We start from the raw sequence: 24,983 nt of genomic DNA, 5'->3' as shown, positions 1-24,983 counted from the left end.
CCAATTAGCAGCATCGGCGGGCTGTTACTGTACGATCTGGCCATTAAAGAGAGTATAATACAGGTTGTTTAGTAAACAACCTGTATTATACTGGCTGCCTCCTCCTCTGGTGGTCACAGCGCTCCTGGATCGACCACCAGAGAGGATGGCAGCCCTGTTAGTGAGTGTACACCAGTTTTTCTGCTCGACCCCCCCCCCCCCCACCTTCCCCGATCGCCGCTGATTACCCCCACAAAACCCCTGTTGTTTGACATCCGATCGCCTGTTTTCACTCCGATTGGTATCTGATTGGCCTCTTGATTGCCCTGTGATTGGCTCTGATTGACCTCTGTCTCTTTCTAATTGCATTTGATTGCGTTCAATTGCATTTGATTGCCTCTGATTGCATTTAATTGTTTTCAATTGCTATTTGATTGCCTCCGAATTTATCTGATTACCCCCCCCCCCCCCCCCCTTGTGACAAATCAACGTTTATTCGTCCTAAATAAGTAGTTAGAGCCTTATAAAATATTCCCTGTCGCCACTATTAAAAAAGAAAAGTGACAGCAGACAGCAGATAGGGAAAGGCTTGTTTTATAACAAGTTCCTCTCCCTGGTCAAATGTAGCAAACACTGACTACTCTAATTACAGCTTCTCTCACCTCAGTGTGACCTAAGTGGGTTTCCTGTCCCAGGACCCCCAACCAGGCAGCGAGAGAGAGATCTCACACCTACACTGCTCCCATCTAGACTTGGTGTCTTCTCAGTTCTGTACTTGAGAAGAGTCAACCCCAGGGGGTGTCTCAGTATTACCTCACCTGAAGGATCAAAGGGAATCCCTCTCCCAGCTGACCCCCATGTGGCCCTGAGATGCCTATATTCATATGTTCTCCATATTTTCCTCATAATTCATGGCATAGGAAGTTCCTAGGCCGCTGAAAAGTGCACAAGTTCTGAGGTTCAACTTGGTGCAGGTGCTGAGAGAGTTTGGACAAGCTTGTTACTTCCAAACTCAGACTACAAGGGGAGAAGTAAAACATTGTGTTATGATTCATATCTGGTCCTTGTGTTTGGTACCAAATGATTCCTAACATCACACTGGTTATGAATATTCATTCCGGTTCTTGATGTGACCTATGGGTACGGAGGGAAAGGGCAAAATATGAATTGGCCCAAAATCTCTCCCTGCCTAAGGGGGCACTGCCTTATTCAAATTACACAAGGCTGGACTTGTACGTGTCATAACTCCCCCCACCTACAGTGAGGAACAAAACTCCCATGACACAAAGGTCCAGCGTCCATTATCTGAAATCCTGGCCTAATAACATCTTGGCAGCCAGCGGGACACTGGCGCAAAATTTCCATCTTGGATTTCTCACAAGGCCTCTCGGCATCTTGGACTTTCCTCCAAAGACTTGCGATTGCCGCATGGACTACCAATAACAGTATTTGAACTGTATATTAAGACATTCTGTTTCTTTTCATCTCTATTCTCTTTCTATCAAACCAATCTGTTCTGCCGGACAGGTGTATCTATCTGTGGGCTAAATTAAGCTGTGTGTATGTCGTTTTAGAATAAAACTAACGATTTTATCGGTCAGCCTTGTGTCTGTTCTGGTCATCTGATTGCTGCTATAACAAATCTGCCCTCTGAAGAGTCAGTCATACTACCACATTGTTTTATTATTTGATTATAAATTGTTGATTTGCTAGCTAGGTTGTAAATAACGGTTTATTCCTTCTAGGATTAGCTAGTACCTGATTTCCTGTGCGAAATCAATTACTTTAGTTTCTCAATTGGATACAATCGAGATTGCATCATATATGGACCCAGTAACCTTTCTTTAAACGTCACATTGCTCACAGTCTTTAAGCCTTCGGAAGTGACTATTCCCCGAACGGTGACTGGAGCATGTCGAACGTGATTGGGCTAGCTACAGTATTATGATAGCGTTGGGGTCTCTTCGCTCCTGGTAAATAGAAGAGTGGTGGCAGTGTATTTAACTGATTTCCAGCGCAAAATCGAAATTTTTAGTTTACCGGTTGTACGTACAATCGGGATTGTACATGTATGGGCACCTCCAACTAATCTTAACCGTTTACTGCGCACATAGTAAATTTGCCTCCAGCAGTCTCTAGTGCATGAGACCTGCATGGTAACAGTAACCTAGTAAGACGAGATTGGTGAGGGACTGTCCAATTACATATTGTCAGCAGCTGCGCGATCAATCTTTGTCAGTCTGTTCACTGTACTTCCTGCGTATGCTAACGGGAGCAGATTAGACGGGATTGGCACGCTCTGTCGCATTAACTTTCACCCTCTGACGATCCAGCAACCGGTCTTGACATCCGTCGGCTCACCGTACTTCCTGCATACGCTAACGGGAGCAGATCTCGACGGGATCGTGGGGCTGGATTGTCACCCCCCCTCCTCCCGTCACTATCCTAGTGATCTAAAAACAGGCCAGCGAGTTAGCTAGGCACCTTTGTTAGGTAGTTAGGGCCCAGCCCACTACACCGCAGTCACTAATAAGTCGCTGATTAGCATCATCACTGTCGCTAATCAGCATTGGTACTATATAGTATCTGTAAGTGATCAGTACTGATCGCAGTCAGATCTATATAAGTACGTTAGGGTCACCTTAGAGTAGGCTCCACTAAAAACGCAGTGTTTGCCCGATCAGGCCTGATCGTTCGGCCGCACTTGCGTTTAGCAGCCCAAAATGGCAAGAGGCCTACAGTATTCTTGCCGAGTTGAGTGAGAGTGATTGGGACGTCTCATCCTACTAATCATCCGGCTCAGAATTTGAACCTATAGAGGACAGTGGCTCTATGACCGATTGTTCTGATGACGAGGTTGGGGCCCCTGCTAGCGCCAGGTGTACCTGACCCCATGTCAGTGGACCGCAGGTGGCGCAGGATCAACCACAAGGGCAGCAGAGTGGTGTTAGCGCTGATCCAGGTTTTCATGGTGAGGCATGCACCAGCAGCGCAGCACATCCTGGACTTGAAACCAGTACTGCCATAGACCCTGGTGAAGTGGCAAGCACCAGCATGGCAGTTGAAACTGGTTCGGTGGCAGGTGCAGTAAGACCCCGGTCTTAGCCACCAGAAACACAGGCCCGTAGTACCCCTAGGCTCCCAGAGGTGCTGGCAAACCCTGATTGGAAGTTCCCTGATTCCGATGCACCTGTAGTGCCCCCTTTCACCGCCCAGTCTGAAGTCCAGGTGGAGACAGATCATCGAGGATAGCCCTAGACACTTTTCATCTGATCTTCACCGAGGATCTCTACGACTTAGTCGTGGCAGAGACCAACTGTAACACCACACAATTTATTACCGCCAATCTGAACAGCTCCCATGCCCAGCCTTTTCAGTGGAAACAGGTCACAGTTTTCGAATTTAAAAATCTTTTTGGGCCTTCTCCTCAACATGGGTCTAACTAAAAAAAATGTATTGCGGTCCTATTGGTCTACGCACCCAATATATCACATGCCCATGTACTCTGCTGCCATGTCCAGGGCACGTTTTGAGGACATCCTGTGCTTTCTGCACTTCAATGACAACACTACCTGTCAGAAAAAAGACCACCCTGACTATGACCGGCTCCACAAAATTCGCCCCCTCATAGACCACCTGTCATCCAAATTTGCAGATGCTTACACCCCTGAACAGAACATCTGCATAGACGAGTCTCTCGTACATTTTACCAGGCGCCTTGGCATTAAGCAGTACATCCCAAGCAAGCGCGCGCGGTATGGGGTCAAGCTGTATAAGCTCTGTGAAAGGGCCACAGGCTATACATATCGCTTTAGGGTCTATGAGGGAAAAGACACAAAATTGGAACCGGTCCAATGCCCTGACTACCTGGGGTGCAGTGGCAAGATTGTGTGGGACTTGATGTCACCCTTATTCCACAAGGGGTACCATCTCTATGTGGACAACTACAGGATCTTCTCAAAAAATTAGCATATTGTGATAAAGTTCATTATTTTCTGTAATGTACTGATAAACAGTAGACTTTCATATATTTTAGATTTAAATACACACAACGGAAGTAGTTCAAGCCTTTTATTGTTTTAATATTGATGATTTTGGCATACAGCTCATGAAAACCCAAATTTCCTATCTCAAAATATTAGCATATTTCATCCGACCAATAAAAGAAAAGTGTTTTTAAAACAAAAAAAGTCAACCTTCAAATAATTATGTTCATTTATGCACTCAATACTTGGTTGGGAATCCTTTTGCAGAAATGACTGCTTCAATGCGGCGTGGCATGGAGGCAATCAGCCTGTGGCACTGCTCAGGTGTTATGGAGGCCCAGGATGCTTCGATAGCGGCCTTATGCTCATCCAGAGTGTTGGGTCTTACGTCTCTCAACTTTCTCTTCACAATATCCCACAGATTCTCTATGGGGTTCAGGTCAGGAGAGTTGGCAGGCCAATTGAGCACAGTACTACCATAGTCAGTAAACCATTTACCAGTGGTTTTGGCACTGTGAGCAGGTGCTCGGTCGTGCTGAAAAATGAAATCTTCATCTCCATAAAGCTTTTATCAGTACATTAATGTTTATCAGTACATTACAGAAAAGAATGAACTTTATCACAATATGCTAATTTTTTTAGAAGATCCTGTACTACACAAGTGTGGCCCTCTATCAGCATTTCAAAAAATAGTCGGAATTCCTGCTGTGGCACCGTGCGGCCTAGTCACCGGTGCTTCCTCCAATGGCTCACTACTACCTGACTTGCACGGGGGAGAGGGCTGCCTTGTGTAATGACGACCCTCTTGCAGTGAAATGGAAGGACAAGAGGGACGTTTACCTTCTGTCGACCATTCACGGAGACATGACAGTCCAAATTCAGCGAGCAACTGAGGTTGTGGAAAAACCCCTCGCCGTCCACGACTACAATTTAAACATGGGTGGGGTGGACTTCAACGACCAGATGTTGGCTCCCTATTTAGTTTCCCAAAGGAGCAGACGCTGGTATAAGAAAGTGTCTGTTTACTTAATTCAATTGGCAATGTACAACAGCTTTGTTCTCTACAGTAAGGCTGGGAGAACAACAGGATCCTTCCTTCAATTTCAGAAAGAGGTTTCGGAACTCCTGTATCCAAGAGGGGCCGTGGCCAATCCCCCTAATGTAGTTCGCCGGCTACATGAAAGACACTATGCTTATTTCTTTCCGAGTACCCCAGGTCAACACACCCCAAGAAAACATCGTCAGGTCTGTAAGAGGGCTGGAACGAGGCGTGACACCACTTTTTATTGTCCCTACTGTCCTGACATCCTGCCCTATGCATAGGGGAGTTTTTCGAACAGTTCCACGAGCAGGTTCGCTATTGGAGTAGGGAACATGAGACACGGTAGTAGTCTCTCTTAAAGCCTTAACCTGCTCGTGGAACTGTTCGAAAAACTCCCCTATGCATAGGGTAGGATGTCAGGACAGTAGGGACAATAAAAAGTGGTGTCACTGGAGCGATGTGTTGCAGAAAATTGCCCAGTGAAAGTCCCACTTTTCCAGTTTGTCCTCGGAAGTAAAAAACAAAAAACAAACAAACAAAAAAAAAAGGTAAGCAAAAAAGTTAAGTTCCAAATGTTATTGTTTGGTTAAAAAGGTTCAATAAAGTTTATCACTGTTAATGTTATTGTATTGCTGCTTGCTTGTTTTTTTTATTGTATTGCTGCTTGCTTGTTTTTTTTGTTTTGTTTTTTTTTTCTCTCACTCTCTCTCTTTTTCCATCCTTTACCCTTCCAGGTGGACCGACCGACAGACCGATCGACCAACCAGTTGCAGCACTGATGGTGCATCCTAACAGAAACATTGCGCGTCTGTCAGGTTACACACAAGTCGGTGCATGCAGCGCTGCAGGATGAGATTTCTCCTCCGCAGTAAGATACGTTTGCCAAGGCATATGAGCTGAGGGGCGGTGTTGGAGTTCCTATGCTTTGGCAAGCACTTTGTATCAAAACTGGCAAAGGTTTTTTACATCCACATCGATCGGTGTGAATGGATTAATCGGGTTTGCCAGGGCATAGGAGCAAAGTGGGTTTGGAAAATTTTGTGGGCAGTGCTCCTATGTCCTGGCAAACGCCATGCCCCTCTATTATTTTTACATTTTTCGGCAGATATTTTTTCATCCACATTGATCAATGCAATTGCGAGAATCTTTGCCATTCATTTTTCCTTTTATCGAAAAAAAAAGTGCATCACCCGTATGCCCAATATAAGGAGTATAGCAGAAACGCCTAATACATGTAATTATTGTGGAGAATCTTTGCCATTCATTTTTCCTTTTATCGAAAAAAAAAGTGCATCACCCGTATGCCCAATATAAGGAGTATAGCAGAAACGCCTAATACATGTAATTATTGTGGAGATGCTAAAATGCCAGGACAGACCCCACAAATGACCCCATTTTAGAAAGAAGACACCCCAAGGTATCGGAGGGGCATGGTGAGTTCATAGAAGATTTTATTTTTTGTCAAAAGTTAGCAGAAATAGATTTTTTTTTAACGTTTTTCTCACAAAGTGTCATTTTCCGCTAACTTGTGACAAAATAAAATTTTATATGAACTCACTTTGCCCCTCGTGTAATACCTTGGGGTCTCGTCTTTCCAAAATGGGGTCATTTCTGGGGTGTTTTTACTGTCCTGGCATTATTAGGGGGGCCTAAATTGTGAGCACCCCTGTAAAGCCTAAAGGTACTCATTGGACTGTACAGCCAGGCTGCAAAAAAGGGTCACATGTGTGGTATCGCTGTACACAGGAGAAGTAGTACAATGTGTTTTGGGGTGCATTTTTACACATACCCATGCTGGGTGGGAGAAAAATCTCTGTAAATGGACAATTTAGTGTAAAAAAAATGAAAAAGTTGTTCTTTAACCACTTAGCATCCAGACCTTTTTTCCCCCTTATTGACTAGAGCAGTTTTGACATTTTAGCTATGTCCTTATTTAATCAGAAATAACTTTATCCCTACTTAGGACACAGAAATGAAATATATATTGTTTTTTTCAAGACAAACTAGGCTTTCATTGTATGCCATTTTTCCCCTCAAACAATTTAGTTTTCTATGAATTTTAATGGGAAAATAAAGAAACAAATTGAAAAAACATTTCTCAGTTTTACCAATTCCAGTTTAAAAATAAAAAGTGCTACTGTAGATAAAAAAACACACATTTTGTTTGGCTATTCTTACTGCTTATCACAAAACTTAGATTATGTTCCGGTCACAATTTATGGTTGATGTTCCGGTCGCAATTTATGGTTGAACCCGATGGACGTATGTCTTTTTTCAACCCAAGTAACTATGTAACTATGATATTTGATTCTGAAATAATGCTACAGAGTGTATTTTTCACTATGAAATGCGAAAATAAAAGTATTTTTAATAGTAAAAATCAATCTCATTAGCTTAGGAAATATATATTCCCATTCACCAATTAGTGCAGCATCAGATAGTGCCAGAAATGTGCACAGGAGCAAGCCCAATCCTGCACAGCACTGCTTCTGTACATAGTTACATAGTTACATAGTTATTTTGGTTGAAAAAAGACATACGTCCATCGAGTTCAACCAGTATAAAGTACAACACCAGCCTGCTCCCTCACATATCCCTGTTGATCCAGAGGAAGGCGAAAAAACCCTTACAAGGCATGGTCCAATTAGCCCCTAAAGGGAAAAATTCCTTCCCGACTCCAGATGGCAATCAGATAAAATCCCTGGATCAACATCATTAGGCATTACCTAGTAATTGTAGCCATGGATGTCTTTCAACGCAAGGAAAGCATCTAAGCCCCCTTTAAATGCAGGTATAGAGTTTGCCATAACGACTTCCTGTGGCAATGCATTCCACATCTTAATCACTCTTACTGTAAAGAACCCTTTCCTAAATAAATGGCTAAAACATTTTTCCTCCATGCGCAGATCATGTCCTCTAGTCCTTTGAGAAGGCCTAGGGACAAAAAGCTCATCCGCCAAGGTATTATATTGCCCTCTGATGTATTTATACATGTTAATTAGATCCCCTCTAAGGCGTCTTTTCTCTAGACTAAATAAACCCAGTTTATCTAACCTTTCTCGATAAGTGAGACCTTCCATCCCACGCATCAATTTTGTTGCTCGTCTCTGCACCTGCTCTAAAACTGCAATATCTTTTTTGTAATGTGGTGCCCAGAACTGAATTCCATATTCCAGATGTGGCCTTACTAGAGAGTTAAACAGGGGCAATATTATGCTAGCATCTCGAGTTTTTATTTCCCTTTTAATGCATCCCAAAATGTTGTTAGCTTTAGCTGCAGCTGCTTGGCATTGAGTACGATTATTTAACTTGTTGTCAATGAGTACTCCTAAGTCCTTCTCCAAGTTTGATGTCCCCAACTGTATCCCATTTATTTTGTATGGTGCTAGACCATTAGTACGTCCAAAATGCATGACCTTACATTTGTCAACATTGAATTTCATCTGCCATGTATGTGCCCATATAGCCATCCTATCCAGATCCTGTTGCAATATGACACTATCTTCCTGAGAGTTAATGATTCTGCACAATTTTGTATCATCTGCAAAAATAGCAACATTGCTCACTACTGCATCTACTAGGTCATTAATAAACAAATTGAAGAGCACTGGGCCCAGAACAGGCCCCTGTGGGACCCCACTGCTAACAGTCTCCCATTTTGAGTATGATCCATTGACCACAACTCTTTGTTTTCTGTCCATTAGCCAGTTCCCTATCCATGAACACAGACTCTTCCCCAGTCCTTGCATCCTCAACTTTTGCACCAGACTTTTGTGGGGAACAGTGTCGAAGGCCTTTGCAAAGTCCAAGTATATCACATCTACAGCATTCCCAATATCCATATTAGCATTCACTACCTCATAAAAGCTGAGCATGTTAGTCAAACAGGACCTGTCTTTAGTAAACCCATGTTGATGCTGAGAAATAAGATTATTTTCTACTATGAAGTCATGTATAGTATCTCTTAGTAATCCCTCAAATAGTTTGCATACAACTGATGTTAAACTTACAGGTCTATAATTTCCTGGATCAGATTTTTTGCCCTTCTTAAATAATGGGAAAACGTGGGCTGTACGCCAATCCACTGGGACTCTGCCAGTTGCAAGAGAGTCACAAAAGATAAGATAAAGGGGTTTATCTATAACTGAACTTAATTCCCTTAGGACCCGAGGATGCATGCCATCCGGGCCAGGTGCCTTGTCTATTTTTAATTTATTTAGTCTTGCCTTCACTTCTTCCTGCGTTAAGTATTTAATATTACAGTTAGAAGATTAAGACTCTTCCGCCTCTGTAGTTTGCAACAGTGCTGTTTCCTTTGTGAAGACAGAAGCAAAGAAAGCATTTAATAACTCTGCCTTACCTTGGTCATCCACCATTGAGTTCCCATCCTCATCCTTTAGGAGTCCTATACAGTCAACCTTTCTTTTTTTAGAGTTAATGTACTTGTAAAACTTTTTTGGGTTAGATTTGATATCCTTAGCGATTTGTTTTTCAGCTTCAATCTTTGCCTGCCTAATTTCTTTTTTACAATTTTTATTGCACTCCTTATAATTGCTAATAATGTACAAATTAGTAGATCTACTGACTTGTGGCTTAGATGAAGTCACAGAGGACGTATATCTACTGACTTGTGGATAAAGTGGTTAAAGAGATATTTCTCCCACCCAGCATGGGTAGGTGTAAAAATACACCCCAAAACACATCACACTACTCCTGAGTACAGCGATACCATATGTGTGACACTTTTTTGCAGCCTAGCTGTGCAAAGGGGCCCAAAGTCTAATGAGCACCTTTAGGCTTTACAGGGGTGCTCACAATTTAGCCCCCCCACAAATGCCAGGGCAGTACAAGTACCCCGCAAGTGACCCAATTTTGGAAAGTAGACACCCCAAGGTGTCTACTGAGGGGCATGGTGAGTATGTGGCAGATTTTATTTTTTTGTCACAAGTTAGCAGAAATGGAAACTTTTTTTTTTTTGTCACTGTTATTTTCCGCTAACTTGTGACAAAAAATAAAATCTTTTTTTTTTTTTTTGTCACAAAGTGTCATTTTTTGCTAACTCACCATGCCCCTCAGCAAATACCTTGGGGTGTCTTATTTCCAAAATGGGGTCATTTGGGGGGTATTTATACTATCCTGACATTGTAGCACCTCAAGAAAAGTCAGAGCTGCTTCAAAATTCACTTTTTTGTACCATAGTTTGTAAATGCTATAACTTTTACCCAAACCAATAAATATACACTTACTAGCTGATGACCCGGTGTTGCCCGGGTATTATTATTTGGCTGGTGTCGGCTCCGCCTATTTTTTTAACCCTAAAACACAAACACTCAATGACCAAGTTTGTGAGTTTTGGCATAAATAATTTGTATATTCCCATAGAAATGAAATAAATCAGATTGGCGGTTTGTGACTCTGCCCCTCTCCACATTTGAACCCCAGTCACCTAATGACCAACTGTAGCAGGTTTGAGGCATCTACTAATAACAGTGTAAAAATGGCAGCAATTTAAATATTCCCCTTGAAAATCATCAGGTGAATTTTGATTGGCTATTATAGCCTCCACCCACTTACCTGAATATTAATCTCAGTCACCCAGTGACCATCTGGGCAAAGTTTGAGAACCATGCCATTAACAGTGTAAGAAGGCCTGCAGTTTATATTTTCCCAGTGAAATTTGATTTTGGCTCTGACCACTTTTTGTAACCTGGACACAGTGAGCTTTCGGTTTCCTGGCATCAAAATTGTGTGGATGGAAGCAGTTTATCCAGCAAATAAATCTGATTGGCTGTTTGTGGCTCTGCCCCATTTTCTGAATTTGAACCCAATGACAAACTGTACCAGGTTTGAGGCTTGTGCCATTAACAGTGCAAGCATGGCAGAAATGTTAATATTGCCCTTGAAAATCAACAGGTGAATATTGATTGGCTTTTTTAGGCTCCACCCACTTTTCTGAATATTAATCCCAGCCACCCAGTAACCAGCTGCGCAAAGTTTGAGAACCCTGCCATTAACAGTGAAGAAGAGCTGCAGCTTACATTTTCCCAGGGAAATCTGATTTTGACTCCACCTACTTCTTGTAATATTGACACACAGTCACTCAATGACCAAGTTTGTGAGAATTTGGGTTCCTGGCATCAAAATTGTGTGAATGGAAGCAGTTTATCCAGCAAAGAAATCAGATTGGCTGTTTGTGGCTCCGCCCCTTTAGTGAATTTGAACCCCAGTCACTTAATGATCAACTGTAGCAGGTTTGAGGCCTCTGCCATTAACAGTGTAAGAATGGCAGCAGTTTCAATATTCCCCTTGAAAATCAATAGGTGAATTTTGATTGGCTGTTGTAGGCTCCACTTACTTTCTGAATATTAATCCCAGTCACCAACTGTGCCAAGTTTGAGAACCCTGCCATTAACAGTGTAAGAATGGCTGCAGCTTATATTTCCCATGTAAAAAGTTAGTTATTTTTGGCTGTTTCTAATTTTGACACACAGTCACTCAATGACCAAGTTTATAAACTTTGGGATCCTTGGCATCAATAAATTGCATTTCTCCATTGAAATTAAACATATCTTATTGGCTGTTTGTAGCCCGCCACCTTTTCAGAATTTAAACCCCAGATTCCCAGGGACTGACTGTACCAGATTTGAAGCCTCTGCCATTAAGAGTGTAAAAATGGCAGCAATGTAAATAATACAATTGAAAATCATTAGGTGAACATTAATTGGCTGTTGTAGGCTCCACCCACTTTCCTGAATATTAATCCCAGTCATCCAGTGACCAACTGTGTCAAGTTTGAGAACCCTGCCAATAACAGAATCACATGGCAGCCAATCAGCTAGCACCCCTTCCTGGACCCCCACCCCACCTATCAAAAAGCAGCTGCGGTGGCCATATTGGATTAATTCTCTGCTGGCTGCTGTGCTGACTGTTATTGAGAGCAGGGTCAGACTTGCTGCAGATAGGTAGGGAAAGCATTAGCTAGGCATGTGCCCTTGTTCCTCACTAGCTGTAAAAGCAAACAGGCCTTTTGAGGGCTAGCACATCAGTCTCCTGTGTTTTTTTTGTGTGTGACACTTCCCAGTCCACTGACACCCAGAGCTATGCATAATGTGATTTCTGCCCTTTAGGGATTAAAACCGGACTCTGCGTCAACTCTGTAATTTTTGGTCGGATTTTTGGCATGGATCCACCTCCGCCATGCCCCTGTCTAGGTTTTAGACCCTTTGAAACAAGTTTTCCATCACTTTTGTGGCCAGAAACTTTGTAGGTTTTAAAATTCACCTGCCCATTGAAGTCTATGGCAGTTCGCCAGATTCGCCTGATCACAAACATTTTTCTAGAGTATAGAGTATATACATCTTACATCCATGGACCTTAAAATCTTTGCAACTGTTGTAACAGGAACATCCAACTGCGTGGACAGTCTTTATCTTTAACAAGCTGGGCAGTTGGCTGATGGTTTAATGGTTAAGGGCTCTGCCTCTGACACAGGAGACCAGGGTTCGAATCTCGGCTCTGCCTGTTCAGTAAGCCAGCACTAATTCAGTAGGAGACCTTTGGCAAGTCTCCCTTACACTGCTACTGCCAATAGAGCGCGCCCTAGTGGCTGCTGCTCTGCTCTGGCGCTTTGAGTCAACAAGGAGAAAAGCGCAATATAAATGTTATTTGTCTTGTCTTGTCTATAATACACTTTATAATCTCTTCAGACCAAGGGCCAGTACACACATCCAATTTTGATTGGCCAATTTTACCACTTTCCTGTAATATGAGAGCTTAGCTACATTATCTGTCAAAATAATTCAAAATGTGTTGTCCCTCATACTGCATGAAGTGGTAAAATTGGTCAATCAAAATTGGATGTGTGCAATGGCCTTTAACCATTTTCAGTCCTATGTAGAACTATGTCCGACATTGGCATTTTCCAGCATAGCACCAATGCCGGACATACAGGGAGTGCAGAATTATTAGGCAAGTTGTATTTTTGAGGAATAATTTTATTATTGAACAACAACCATGTTCTCAATGAACCCAAAAAACTCATTAATATCAAAGCTGAATATTTTTGAAAGTAGTTTTTAGTTTGTTTTTAGTTTTAGCTATTTTAGGGGATATCTGTGTGTGCAGGTGACTATTACTGTGCATAATTATTAGGCAACTTAACAAAAAACAAATATATACCCATTTCAATGATTTATTGTTACCAGTGAAACCAATATAACATCTCAACATTCACAAATATACATTTCTGACATTTAAAAACAAAACAAAACAAATCAGTGACCAATATAGCCACCTTTCTTTGCAAGGACACTCAAAAGCCTGCCTGCCATCCATGGATTCTGTCAGTGTTTTGATCTGTTCACCATCAACATTGCGTGCAGCAGCAACCACAGCCTCCCAGACACTGTTCAGAGAGGTGTACTGTTTTCCCTCCTTGTAAATCTCACATTTTATGATGGACCACAGGTTCTCAATGGGGTTCAGATCAGGTGAACAAGGAGGCCATGTCATTAGTTTTTCTTCTTTTATACCCTTTCTTGCCAGCCATGCTGTGGAGTACTTGGACGCGTGTGATGGAGCATTGTCCTGCATGAAAATCATGTTTTTCTTGAAGGATGCAGACTTCTTCCTGTACCACTGCTTGAAGAAGGTGTCTTCCAGAAACTGGCAGTAGGACTGGGAGTTGAGCTTGACTCCATCCTCAACCCGAAAAGGCCCCACAAGCTCATCTTTGATTATACCAGCCCAAACCAGTACTCCACCTCCACCTTGCTGGCATCTGAGTCGGACTGGAGCTCTCTGCCCTTTACCAATCCAGCCACGGGCCCATCCATATGGCCCATCAAGACTCACTCTCATTTCATCAGTCCATAAAACCTTAGAAAAATCAGTCTTGAGATATTTCTTGGCCCAGTCTTGACGTTTCAGCTTGTGTGTCTTGTTCAGTGGTGGTCGTCTTTCAGTCTTTCTTACCTTGGCCATGTCTCTGAGTATTGCACACCTTGTGCTTTTGGGCACTCCAGTGATGTTGAAGCTCTGAAATATGGCCAAACTGGTGGCAAGTGGCATCTTGGCAGCTGCACGCTTGAATTTTCTCAGTTCATGGGCAGTTATTTTGTGCCTTGGTTTTTCCACACGCTTCTTGCGACCCTGTTGATTATTTTGAATGAAACGCTTGATTGTTCGATGATCACGCTTCAGAAGCTTTGCAATTTTAAGAGTGCTGCATCCCTTTGCAAGATATCTCACTATTTTTGACTTTTCTGAGCCTGTCAAGTCCTTCTTTTGACCCATTTTGCCAAAGGAAAGGAAGTTGCCTATTAATTATGCACACCTGATATAGGGTGTTGTCATTAGACCACACCCCTTCTCATTACAGAGATTCACATCACCTAATATGCTTAATTGGTAGTAGGCTTTCGAGCCTATACAGCTTGGAGTAAAGGTAGCCATACACTGGTCGATTTGCCATTAGATCGACCAGCTGAGAGATCCCTATCTGATCGAATCTTATCAGAGAGGGATCGTATGGCTGCCTTTACTGCAAACAGATTGTGAATCGGTTTCAGCCTGAAACCGATCACAATCTGTTGAGCTGCCCCTGCCGCCTGCCCCCCCCCCCCCCCCCCCCCGTATACAGTACCTAAAGCTGGCTCCGGGTCCTCTTCTCCGCGCTGCACCCCGCACTGCATCCCAGCGTACACTGTGTCACTCCGTGACCAGGAAGTTCAAATAGAGCGCCCTCTATTTGAACTTCCTGGTCACTGCAGTGACACAGGAAGTTAATGTACGCTGGGATGGAAGCAGGAACAGAGCGGTGCAGCGCGGAGAAGATGCCCGGGAGCCAGCGTCAGGTAATGTATACCTCATCGGATCGGCCGCCGCTAGCGACGCGCTCCCTACCCGCGGGCGATCGACGATATTTTTCCGCACGACACGACCGACGAACCGATCCGATTTCGGGAGGAAATCGGATCGGCGGGTGCGTTTAGCGTGAACGACTGGCAGCAGATTCGATCCCAGTGATCGAATCTGCTGTCGAAACGGCCGCAAATCGGGCCAGTGTATGGCCAGCTTAAGACAACATGCATAAAGAGGATGTTGTGGTCAAAATACTCATTTGCCTAATAATTCTGCACTCCCTGTAGTCAGACATAAGATAACTGGCTGCTGCTAGATGGTGCTGTTGCTGGCAAATCTGGCACAGTACCATCTTATTCTGATCATCTCCGGCCTTATCTGAGCAGCATAGTGGGTAGCACTCTCACCTTGCAGTGCTGGATCCCCTGTTCGAATCCCAGCCTGGTCAACATCTGCAAAGAGTTTATATGTTCTCGCTGTGTTAGCATGGGTTTCCTCTGGGTACTCAGGTTTCCTCCCATATCCCTAAAACATACAAATAAGCTAATTGGGTTCTCCCTAAATTGCCCCTAGACTATGATACATACACTGCGCAATACATACATAGACATATAACTATGGTAGGGATTATATTGTGAGCTCCTCTGATGGACAGTTAGTGGCAAGACAATATACTGTACAGTGCTGCGCAATATATTGGCATTATATAAATACTTAAATAAATTAACTAAAAAAAATCTATCGCTGTGCCCATCTTCTCCCTTGTAGCGCTGCTGCATTTTCACTGATAATGGAGGAATGTTTAGAGTGGGACACATAATGACACTAAACAGGAGAGTTACTACTTTTCTGCATTTGAATAGCCTAATGACTGATTGCACGATTACAAATTACAGAGAACAGCTACTTAAATGAAAAAAAAAAATCTAGTCCAATTATATTATCATGTTTTCTAGGAGCACCAACAACCCCAGGGCATTTTAGAATATATTTGTTTAATCTTTCAAAACTAATGCTGGGAATACACGGCTGGAGTTTGAGCCATTAAGATGGCTCGGGGCATGGCCGGCCATGGAGCTGTGAGGAAGCACGGATCTCCAGCTCTCTCCCACCCGTGACAAATTCGCCGGTATCCTGATATCCAAGCTCGCCCAGCCGCCCTTGGTCTGGTCCCAGAGGCTGAGGAGATCACAGCGGTGTTCAGGGATGGCCTCACAAAGCAACCAGAAGGCAGCAAGCCCAGCTGAAAGACTCGTGTGGTTCGCCCGCGCGGCAGGCCAAGATGGCACCGACGCACCTGCAGCTCACCAACCTGCAGCCACGGTGAGGGAAGAAGTGCCTCCCAGCTCTCACACACCGGAGCACAAGCAAGCGGCTGACCCAGCCTGTATCCCCCTCCTTACCCAAAAAATACAAGCAGAAGGGGAAAAACAACGCACAAGGGAGAGAAGACAGACAGGGGACGGGCAGGGTGGGAGGGTCGCAGGCCTCCACCTCCTCTCCTCGTGTCGGCACTAACCCACATCAGAAGCCCGTCAGAGGATCTCCCAGCAATCATGCAACAACCCAATCTGCACAAACACTCTCACCCAAGCGGGGAGTAGCCTCGGGGGAACAGACTATCTGTGGGTGAAGAATTAAGTGATGACATAATGGAGGAAGAAAATCAGGTTGCAGAGGAGCCATCTAGAGCAGAAATTATGGAGGCTATAAAGCACCTGCACACATCCTTAACAACCAGGCTGGACACCATTCAGTCTGACCTTTCATTCGTCAAGCATGACTTGTCTAAGGTTAAAGATCGCACTAAGGAGATTGAGCGCAGAGTCAGTGACCTGGAGGATACGGTCGCTCCCATGCAACAAAATTTACAAAGGGTGACTGGCTCTTCCTCGGCCCACTCTGCCAAGCTTGATGATCTGGAGAACAGGGCACGCAGATGTAACCTCAGGCTAGTGGGTGTCCCAGAAAAAGCATAAGGCCTCCAGCCCGAAATTTTTTTTCAAAAACTGGTTTAAGGAGAGTCTACCAGATTTAACTGTTTTGCACGCCTATGCCATAGAGAGAGCGCACAGAGTGCCTAGGGGCCCGCCAAAACCAGGAGCAGCTCCTCGACCGATTGTGATGAAATTTTTAAATTTCAGGGATAAAGTCGCCATCTTGAGAGAAGTTAGAAACCAACCAGAACTCTTTATTGAAGGGGTGAAAGTCTCCATCTACCAAGATTTCTCATTAGAAACACAGAAGAAAAGAGCCACCTTTTTCACGTTAAGAAGAGACTACGCGACAACCAGTTGCCATATAATATGCTGTATCCTGCAAAACTGAAAGTTATGAAAGGTAGTAAGGCTCACTTCTTCCTCACGGCAGAGGAAGTTTCTCAATGGTTCGATGAACAAGGCCTTCCAGAGTGACAAACGGAGTTTGTCTCTGGTCAGTACGCAATCCTTTCAATACCTATGGTGTTATATGTACCTTTCACACAAGTTCTTAGATCATACAGTTTTATCCTGTTGTACCGTGACTTGTTTAGGCAGTGAGAGGCTCTTTCACCAGTTCGTTTTTTTTCTACTTTTCTATGTCTTTCAACCTTACGACAAGTACTGCCTTTTATATATATGCATTTTCTTGTGTTATAGAGTTAAATGTGGTAAATCTGCTAGAACTGACGCTATGCCATATGCGCAACTTGGAGCCAAATGGTTCCACATTGTTTATTTCTATGTACCACAATTTAGCTATCCCTTTTTAAGTGTTCTCATAAAGCTTCAATCGGGACTATCACTTGACCGACAGTTAAATAAGCCTGTATACCTACCCCAGGCATGGGACGGGTGTGTGAGTGTAGGCTTTTAAAAATAATCTACTTAACACGGGTGGGGAGGGCTGGCCACTTAAATCACCCAAGTTAAGTAAGTTCGGGGAATGAAGCTTCCTGGAGTAACAATCAGGGAGTGGGGTGGGTCAGGGGTTCGGGGTTTTTGTAGAGTAGTTGGGGACTGGGGAAGGGGGGCCCTACAACCTTGGTACACTAACCATTTTTTCCCAGATATACTAAATAATAATCCAATAGCTCAGTCATACACCATGTTCTCTGATCATGGCTAATTTACGTATAGTTTCTTGGAACGTCAGAGGTCTGAACAATGCTATCAAGCGTAGATTGGTGTTTGATAATTTGAAAAAACTCTCACCAGACATAATCTGCCTGCAAGAGACACACTTAACTGGAGGTAAAGTACTTTCATTAAAATAAACCCTGGATAGCTAGTTATCACGTCTCTCATTTTCCCTCCTTCTCAAGGGGCACAACAGTATTAATCAGTAAAAGCTTCCCAGGCACAGTATCTAGTGTCCAGGTCGATGCGGCAGGTAGATTCACAATAATTACAGTAGCCATTAACCATCTTAGCGGTATGGACGAGCTCAGCTCGTCCATCCCCGCCGATGGCTGCCGCTCAGGCCCTGCTGGGCCGATTTTTACGAAATAAAGAGCAGCACACGCAGCCGGCACTTTGCCAGCCGCGTGGGCTGCCTGATCGCCGCCGCTCTGCGGCGATCCGCCGCGAGCAGCGGCGAAAGAGGGTCCCCCCAGCCGCCTGAGCCCTGCGCAGCCGGAACAAATAGTTCCGGCCAGCGCTAAGGGCTGGATCGGAGGCGGCTGACGTCAGGACGTCGGCTGACGTCCATGACGTCACTCCGCTCGTCGCCATGGCGACGAAGTAAGCAAAACACGGAAGGCCGCTCATTGCGGCCTTCCGTGTTACTTTTGGCCGCCGGAGGCGATCAGAAGAACGCCTCCGGAGCGCCATCTAGTGGGCTTTCATGCAGCCAACTTTCAGTTGGCTGCATGAAATAGTTTTTTTTTAATTTAAAAAAAAACCCTCCCGCAGCCGCCCTGGCGATCTTAATAGAACGCCAGGGTGGTTAAAGGGAAAAAACTCACGCTGGTATCTCTTTACATTCCTCCTCCCTTCTCTGTCTCAGTCCTCGATGCCTTGACCAGTAAAATCCGAGATAATTTAGATAATCCTATCTTGATAGCCGGACATTTTAATGCGGTCACAGACCCACAAAAAGACAAACTGTCCAAAAGCCTGCGGGCCTTTCCCGCGCTGAATGAATGGATGTCAAGATTAGAATTAATGGATATATGGAGATGGCGTTTTCCTGAAAAAGCAGATTTTTCATGCTACTCTGACCAATTTAAATCAATGTCTCGGATTGATATGTGCCTAGGCACTAGGGACTTACTGACACTAGTAGAGGAGATAAAATTCCTTTCTCACGGTATATCAGACCATTCACCAATGGTATGTGATCTTAGATGCCTTAAGGAGAAGCAATCAAATCATTGGCGAATGGGTCCATGGTGGCTGGAGGACCAGACAATCCTAACCCCATGCAAAGAGTCTATGGAACTCTTCTGGTCTGAAAACACAGGATCAGCTGACTTTAACATATGCTGGGATGCAGGTAAGGCAGTGCTGAGGGGGACGTTTAGAGCCTATATGTCTATAATCAGACAAAACACTCAAGCTTCGCAGGAGTTTCATGAGAATAAATTAAATGAAGCAAAAACAACTTATCCTTGCTCCCGGTCCTGATACATATGAAACCTGGGCTATGGCAAGAAGAACCTATGAGTTGGAGGTGGTGGGACGGGCAAGGCGCAGGGAGATCATTTCCAAACAACAATCATTTGAATTTGGTAACAAATGCAGCAAACTCTTAGCATATATGCTGAGAACGAATGAATCCTTAAATGACATCCCACGTATACTTTCAACGGCAGGTACATTCTGCACTACCTCGGCAGATATAGCCAAGGAATTTTTTGAATTTTACTCAGATCTTTATGCCAGTAAAATTGGTGAGTGTTCGAAGTCCATAGACTTGTTTTTAAACAAAATAGATTTACCCATCCTTGACGTGTCCGCCAGGTTGGAGTTGGATTTGCCCATTTCAGAGGCTGAAATTTCTATAGCCATAGAATCCTTTAAAAAAGGCAAAACACCAGGTCTGGATGGAATTCCATCGGAATGGTATCTTAAAAGTAAAGCAATATCTATTCCCAAACTAGCTAAGATGTTTGCCCACTCATTGGAGACTGGAGCACTTCCTGACTCATTATATGAGGCCCTGATTATCCTACTTCCTAAACCCAACAAAAATCTTGATCTTTGTGAATCATATAGACCTATCTCGTTAATTAATACTGACGCACAAATATTAGCAAAAGTCCTGGCCAATCGACTTAATCAACATATTACCAAATTAGTCCATGAAGATCAAACGGGCTTCATCCCCGGTAGGTCCACTAAATCCAATAATAGGCGCCTATTCTCTAACATACAATTCCCCCATAGTAATAAAGGGTCCAGAGTTATACTGTCTTTAGACCCGCATAAAGCTTTCGACTCTGTGGAGTGGCCATACATGAGGGCAGTTCTGTATAAAATGGGCTTCGGGGAGATGTTCAGGAGGTGGTTTGATGTTTTATATGCTCGCCCCCGGGCCAGACTAAGGGTTAATTCATATATATCCAAACCGTTTATGATACACAGGGGTACGAGACAAGGGTGTCCCTTATCCCCCCTATTGTTTGCCATAGCAATGGAACCCCTTGCAGAATATATAAGATCTTCCCAATCAATTAAAGGACTTCGGGTACAGAAAATAGAGGAACGCATCTCACTTTATGCGGACAACATACTTCTATATTTAGCGGATCCCGGCCCCTCGTTGGTAGAAGTATTTAAAATGTATGACTCCTTTCAATCAGTCTCTGGGCAGAGGGTGAACTGGACTAAATCCGTCCTTTTCCCGCTGGACCCTGAGGCCGATAAGACAAATTCTTCCTCTCAATTAATGGTAGCAGACTCTTTTAAATACCTAGGCGTAACTATAACCAGAAGGGTAGAGGATTTTATCCAGTCTAATCTTGTGCCTTTAATTGGGTCTCTGGGAGATAAATTTAAAACATGGGGCAAGTTGCCACTTAACCTGATGGGCAAAGCCACAATAATCAAAATGGTTTGCGCTCCCAAACTCCTATATATTCTTCAAGCTTCCCCTTTATACATTCCTAAGCACCTCTTTGTAAAAATAGACTCAATGGTTACTGGCTTTCTTTGGGGTAGCTCCAACCCCCGCTTAGCACTATCCACGCTGCGTCTCCCGACGACATGTGGTGGCTTGGCGCTCCCCAAGCGTCGATCGTCGCGGGTAAGGAGCGCATCGCTAGCGGCGTACGACCGACGCAGGTATACATTACCTGAAGCTGGCTCTCTGCATCTTCTCCGCATCACCTCCTGGCTCCCATCTTCTCCGCATCAGCTTCCGCAATCCCGGCATCCAGCATAACTTCCTGTGTCACTGCAGTGACAGCATAAGTACAAATAAAGGGTGCTCTATTTGAACTTCCGCTGTCACTGGAGTGACAGAAAGTTATGCCGGATGCCGGGATGCGGAAGCTGATGCGGAGAAGATGCCCGCCAGGAGCCGATGCGGAGAAGATGCCCGGGACCAGGCTTCAGGTAATGTATGCGGGGGCCCGGGGGGTGGCAGCTCAGCAGATTGTGATCGGTTTCAGGCTGAAATCAATTCCCAATCTGTTTGCAGTAAAGGCAGCCATACGATCCCTCTCTGATCAGATTTGATCAGAGAGGGATCTATCTGTTGGTCGAATCTGATGGCAAATCGACCAGTGTATGGCTACCTTAAAGCTAGATGGCAATCTGATCTTTGCGAACTCTCCCCATCAGACTGTTCAGAGGTAGAAACTTCTTTCAGGCCCAGTGTAATCAGTGCCAATGATAAACTAATTCAGATCAAGTGACCAAATATATTATACCCCCCTCAAGCTCTCTAAAATGGGTCGGGGTACGGGCACGGAGTGCTACAAGTGTGGACGCCCTGACGCAGGATTCATTCACTGTGTATGGGAATGTGAACTGGTCCAGAGGTTTTGGTATCAGGTTACCCTCTTACTAACTCAAATCCTACAAAAACCAGTGGATCTCTCATTTAAGGCCTCAATGTTGGGAATTATTGACAATGCCACATGTGGTAAGCTCAAGCAACTATTTCTCAAATTAGCATTATTCTACGCCAGGAAATGTCTACTCCTTAAATGGAAATCTCAGACTGCCCCTTCTGTAAATGACTACAAATCTCTGATTAATCAAAATTAATCCCTCTGTACTGTCTTACATACCAGACCAGAGGCCATCCCACTAAGTTTGATAAAGTCTGGGGTTGCTGGGTGGAAAACAATAATTCTGTCATTCCCAATCTGGATATCACTGTTAGTGTTAAAGATCTACATATGTAACTGCCTGACACGGTAATTCATATGGTGTATGACGTTTGTGATCATTGTGACTAACGTAATATTTCTATTTTGGATTATATGAAATGAATGTTATAACTGATACTGGAATGATTTATGCCTATTGGGGAAGGGCCTCCCCGGGAGGGGTTCTGTAGGGTGGTGGGATGGTGGGTGGAGGTTTATATGGGGTTGTTACTGTATATAACCAGTGTAAAACTTCAATAAAAATTCTCTGTTAAAAAAAAAAAGATGGCTCAGTAGATGAGGGTGGGAACTCAATGGTGGATGACCAAGGTAAGGCAGAGTTATTAAATGCTTTCTTTGCTTCTGTCTTCACAAAGGAAACAGCACTGTTGCAAATTACAGAGGTAGAAGAGTCTCAATCTTCTAACTGTAATATTAAATACTTAACTCAGGAAGACGTGAAGGCAAGACTAAATAGATTAAAAATAGACAAGGCACCTGGCCCGGATGGCATGCATCCTCGGGTCCTAAGGGAATTAAGTTCAGTTATAGCTAAGCCCCTTTATCTTATCTTTTGTGACTCTCTTGCAACTAGCAGAGTCCCAGTGGATTGGCGTACAGCCCACGTTTTCCCATTATTTAAGAAGGGCAAAAAATCTGATCCAGGAAATTATAGACCTGTAAGCTTAACATCAGTTGTATGCAAACTATTTGAGGGGTTACTAAGAGATACTATACATGACTTCATAGTAGAAAATAATCTTATTTCTCAGCATCAACATGGGTTTACTAAAGACAGGTCCTGTTTGACTAACATGCTCAGCTTTTATGAGGTAGTGAATGCTAATATGGATATTGGGAATGCTGTAGATGTGATATACTTGGACTTTGCAAAGGCCTTCAACACTGTTCCCCACAGAAGTCTGGTGCAAAAGTTGAGGATGCAAGTACTGGGGAAGAGTTTGTGTGCATGGATAGGGAACTGGCTAATGGACAGAAAACAAAGAGTTGTGGTCAATGGATCGTACTCAAAATGGGAGACTGTTAGCAGTGGGGTCCCACAGGGGTCTGTACTGGGTCCAGTGCTCTTCAATTTATTTATTAATGACCTAGTAGATGCAGTAGTGAGCAATGTTGCTATTTTTGCAGATGATACAAAATTGTGCAGAATCATCAACTCTCAGGAAGATAGTGTCATATTGCAACAGGATCTGGATAGGATGGCTATATGGGCACATACATGGCAGATGAAATTCAATGTTGACAAATGTAAAGTCATGCATTTTGGTCGTACCAATGGTCTAGCACCATACAAAATAAATGGGATACAGTTGGGAACATCAAACTTGGAGAAGGACTTAGGAGTACTCATCGACAACAAGTTAAATAATCGTACTCAATGCCAAGCCGCTGCAGCTAAAGCGAACAAAATTTTGGGATGCATTAAAAGGGAAATAAAAACTCGAGATGCTAGCATAATATTGCCCCTGTTTAACTCTCTAGTAAGGCCACATCTGGAATATGGAATTCAGTTCTGGGCACCACATTACAAAAAAGATATTGCAGTTTTAGAGCAGGTGCAGAGACGAGCTACAAAATTGATACGTGGGATGGAAGGTCTCGCTTACCAAGAAAGGTTAGATAAACTGGGTTTATTTAGTCTAGAGAAAAGACGCCTTAGAGGAGATCTAATTAACATGTATAAATACATTAGAGGGCAATATAATAGCTTGGCGGATGAGCTTTTTGTCCCTAGGCCTTCTCAAAGGACTAGAGGACATGAGCTGCGCATGGAGGAAAAACGTTTTAACCATTTTTTTAGGAAAGGGTTCTTTACAGTAAGAGTGGTTAAGATGTGGAATGCATTGCCACAGGAAGTCGTTATGGCAAACTCTATACCTACATTTAAAGGGGGCTTAGATGCTTTCCTTGCATTGAAAGACATCCATGGCTACAATTACTAGGTAATGCTTAATGATGTTGATCCAGGGATTTTATCTGATTGCCATCTGGAGTCGGGAAGGAATTTTTACCATTTGGGGCTAATTGGACCATGCCTTGTGGGGTTTTTTTTCGCCTTCCTCTGGATCAACAGGGGTATGTGGGGGACGGGCTGGAGTTGTACTTTGTACTGGTTGAACTCGATGGACGTATGTCTTTTTTCAGCCAAAATAACTATGTAACAGCAAATTCCACATCTGTAGCTATTCATTTCACACCAATCAGTGACTGTTTCCACAGCAACTGCAATTTAAAAAATATCCCCAGTGTGTTATCAGCATAAAAGAGATCAGGCAGTAATTGTTCATTCTTTGAGGGCCTCTCAGCTCAATTATACACTATCTTTATCATTCGGAAATGTAGCATTAAGGGTGAAATCTAAATCTTGTAAAGTTGTTGCATAATTACAATTTAAGATTATTCTTACAGAGCAATTTTAATGCTAGAGGTGCTCATGCTGTTCTATATATGATGACTGATAAACAAGCATTTTAAAGTTATTACCTCCTCAAAATGAAATTTACTGAAGAGTTGAACACTCTTTATATTCTCCTGTCCTATTTTAGCTTGAAATATAGTTGTTTTCAAAGTAGAAGCACCTGAAAATGTACACAATAATTTAGATTAAAATACATCAGTTTTTACAACTAATTTAGCACTGAGAAATAGCTGATAAGACTCACCGTAGAATAACATAAGCCGAACAGACTCTTCACCAAGCCCCTTGCCTCGATATGCAGGCTCTAGAAGGTGAAAAAAATGACCATTAGCAACCCAGGAAAAAAAAAATACTAGCTATTTTGGGGTGTTGCTC

The 24,983-nt window shown here is 43.4% G+C and overlaps 1 protein-coding gene across 1 annotated transcript in view; it reads right to left on the bottom strand.

The window, feature by feature from the left end:
• The window catches only part of NAT9 (N-acetyltransferase 9), a 404,101-nt gene that overhangs the window by 24,135 nt on the left and 354,983 nt on the right, over nt 1-24,983 (bottom strand). The window contains exons 5-6 of the mRNA XM_068264519.1: nt 24,853-24,912; nt 24,674-24,768 (exon numbers count right to left, since the gene is read on the bottom strand). Of these exons, the coding sequence (XP_068120620.1) occupies nt 24,674-24,768; nt 24,853-24,912 (155 nt within the window). The remainder of the gene's footprint in view (nt 1-24,673; nt 24,769-24,852; nt 24,913-24,983) is intronic.

This window comes from Hyperolius riggenbachi, chromosome 12 (assembly GCF_040937935.1).
Source record: "Hyperolius riggenbachi isolate aHypRig1 chromosome 12, aHypRig1.pri, whole genome shotgun sequence".
Lineage (NCBI taxonomy): Eukaryota > Metazoa > Chordata > Amphibia > Anura > Hyperoliidae > Hyperolius > Hyperolius riggenbachi.
The sequence above is the reverse complement of the archived record's forward strand: the minus strand, read 5'-3'. Positions and strand labels throughout refer to the sequence as shown.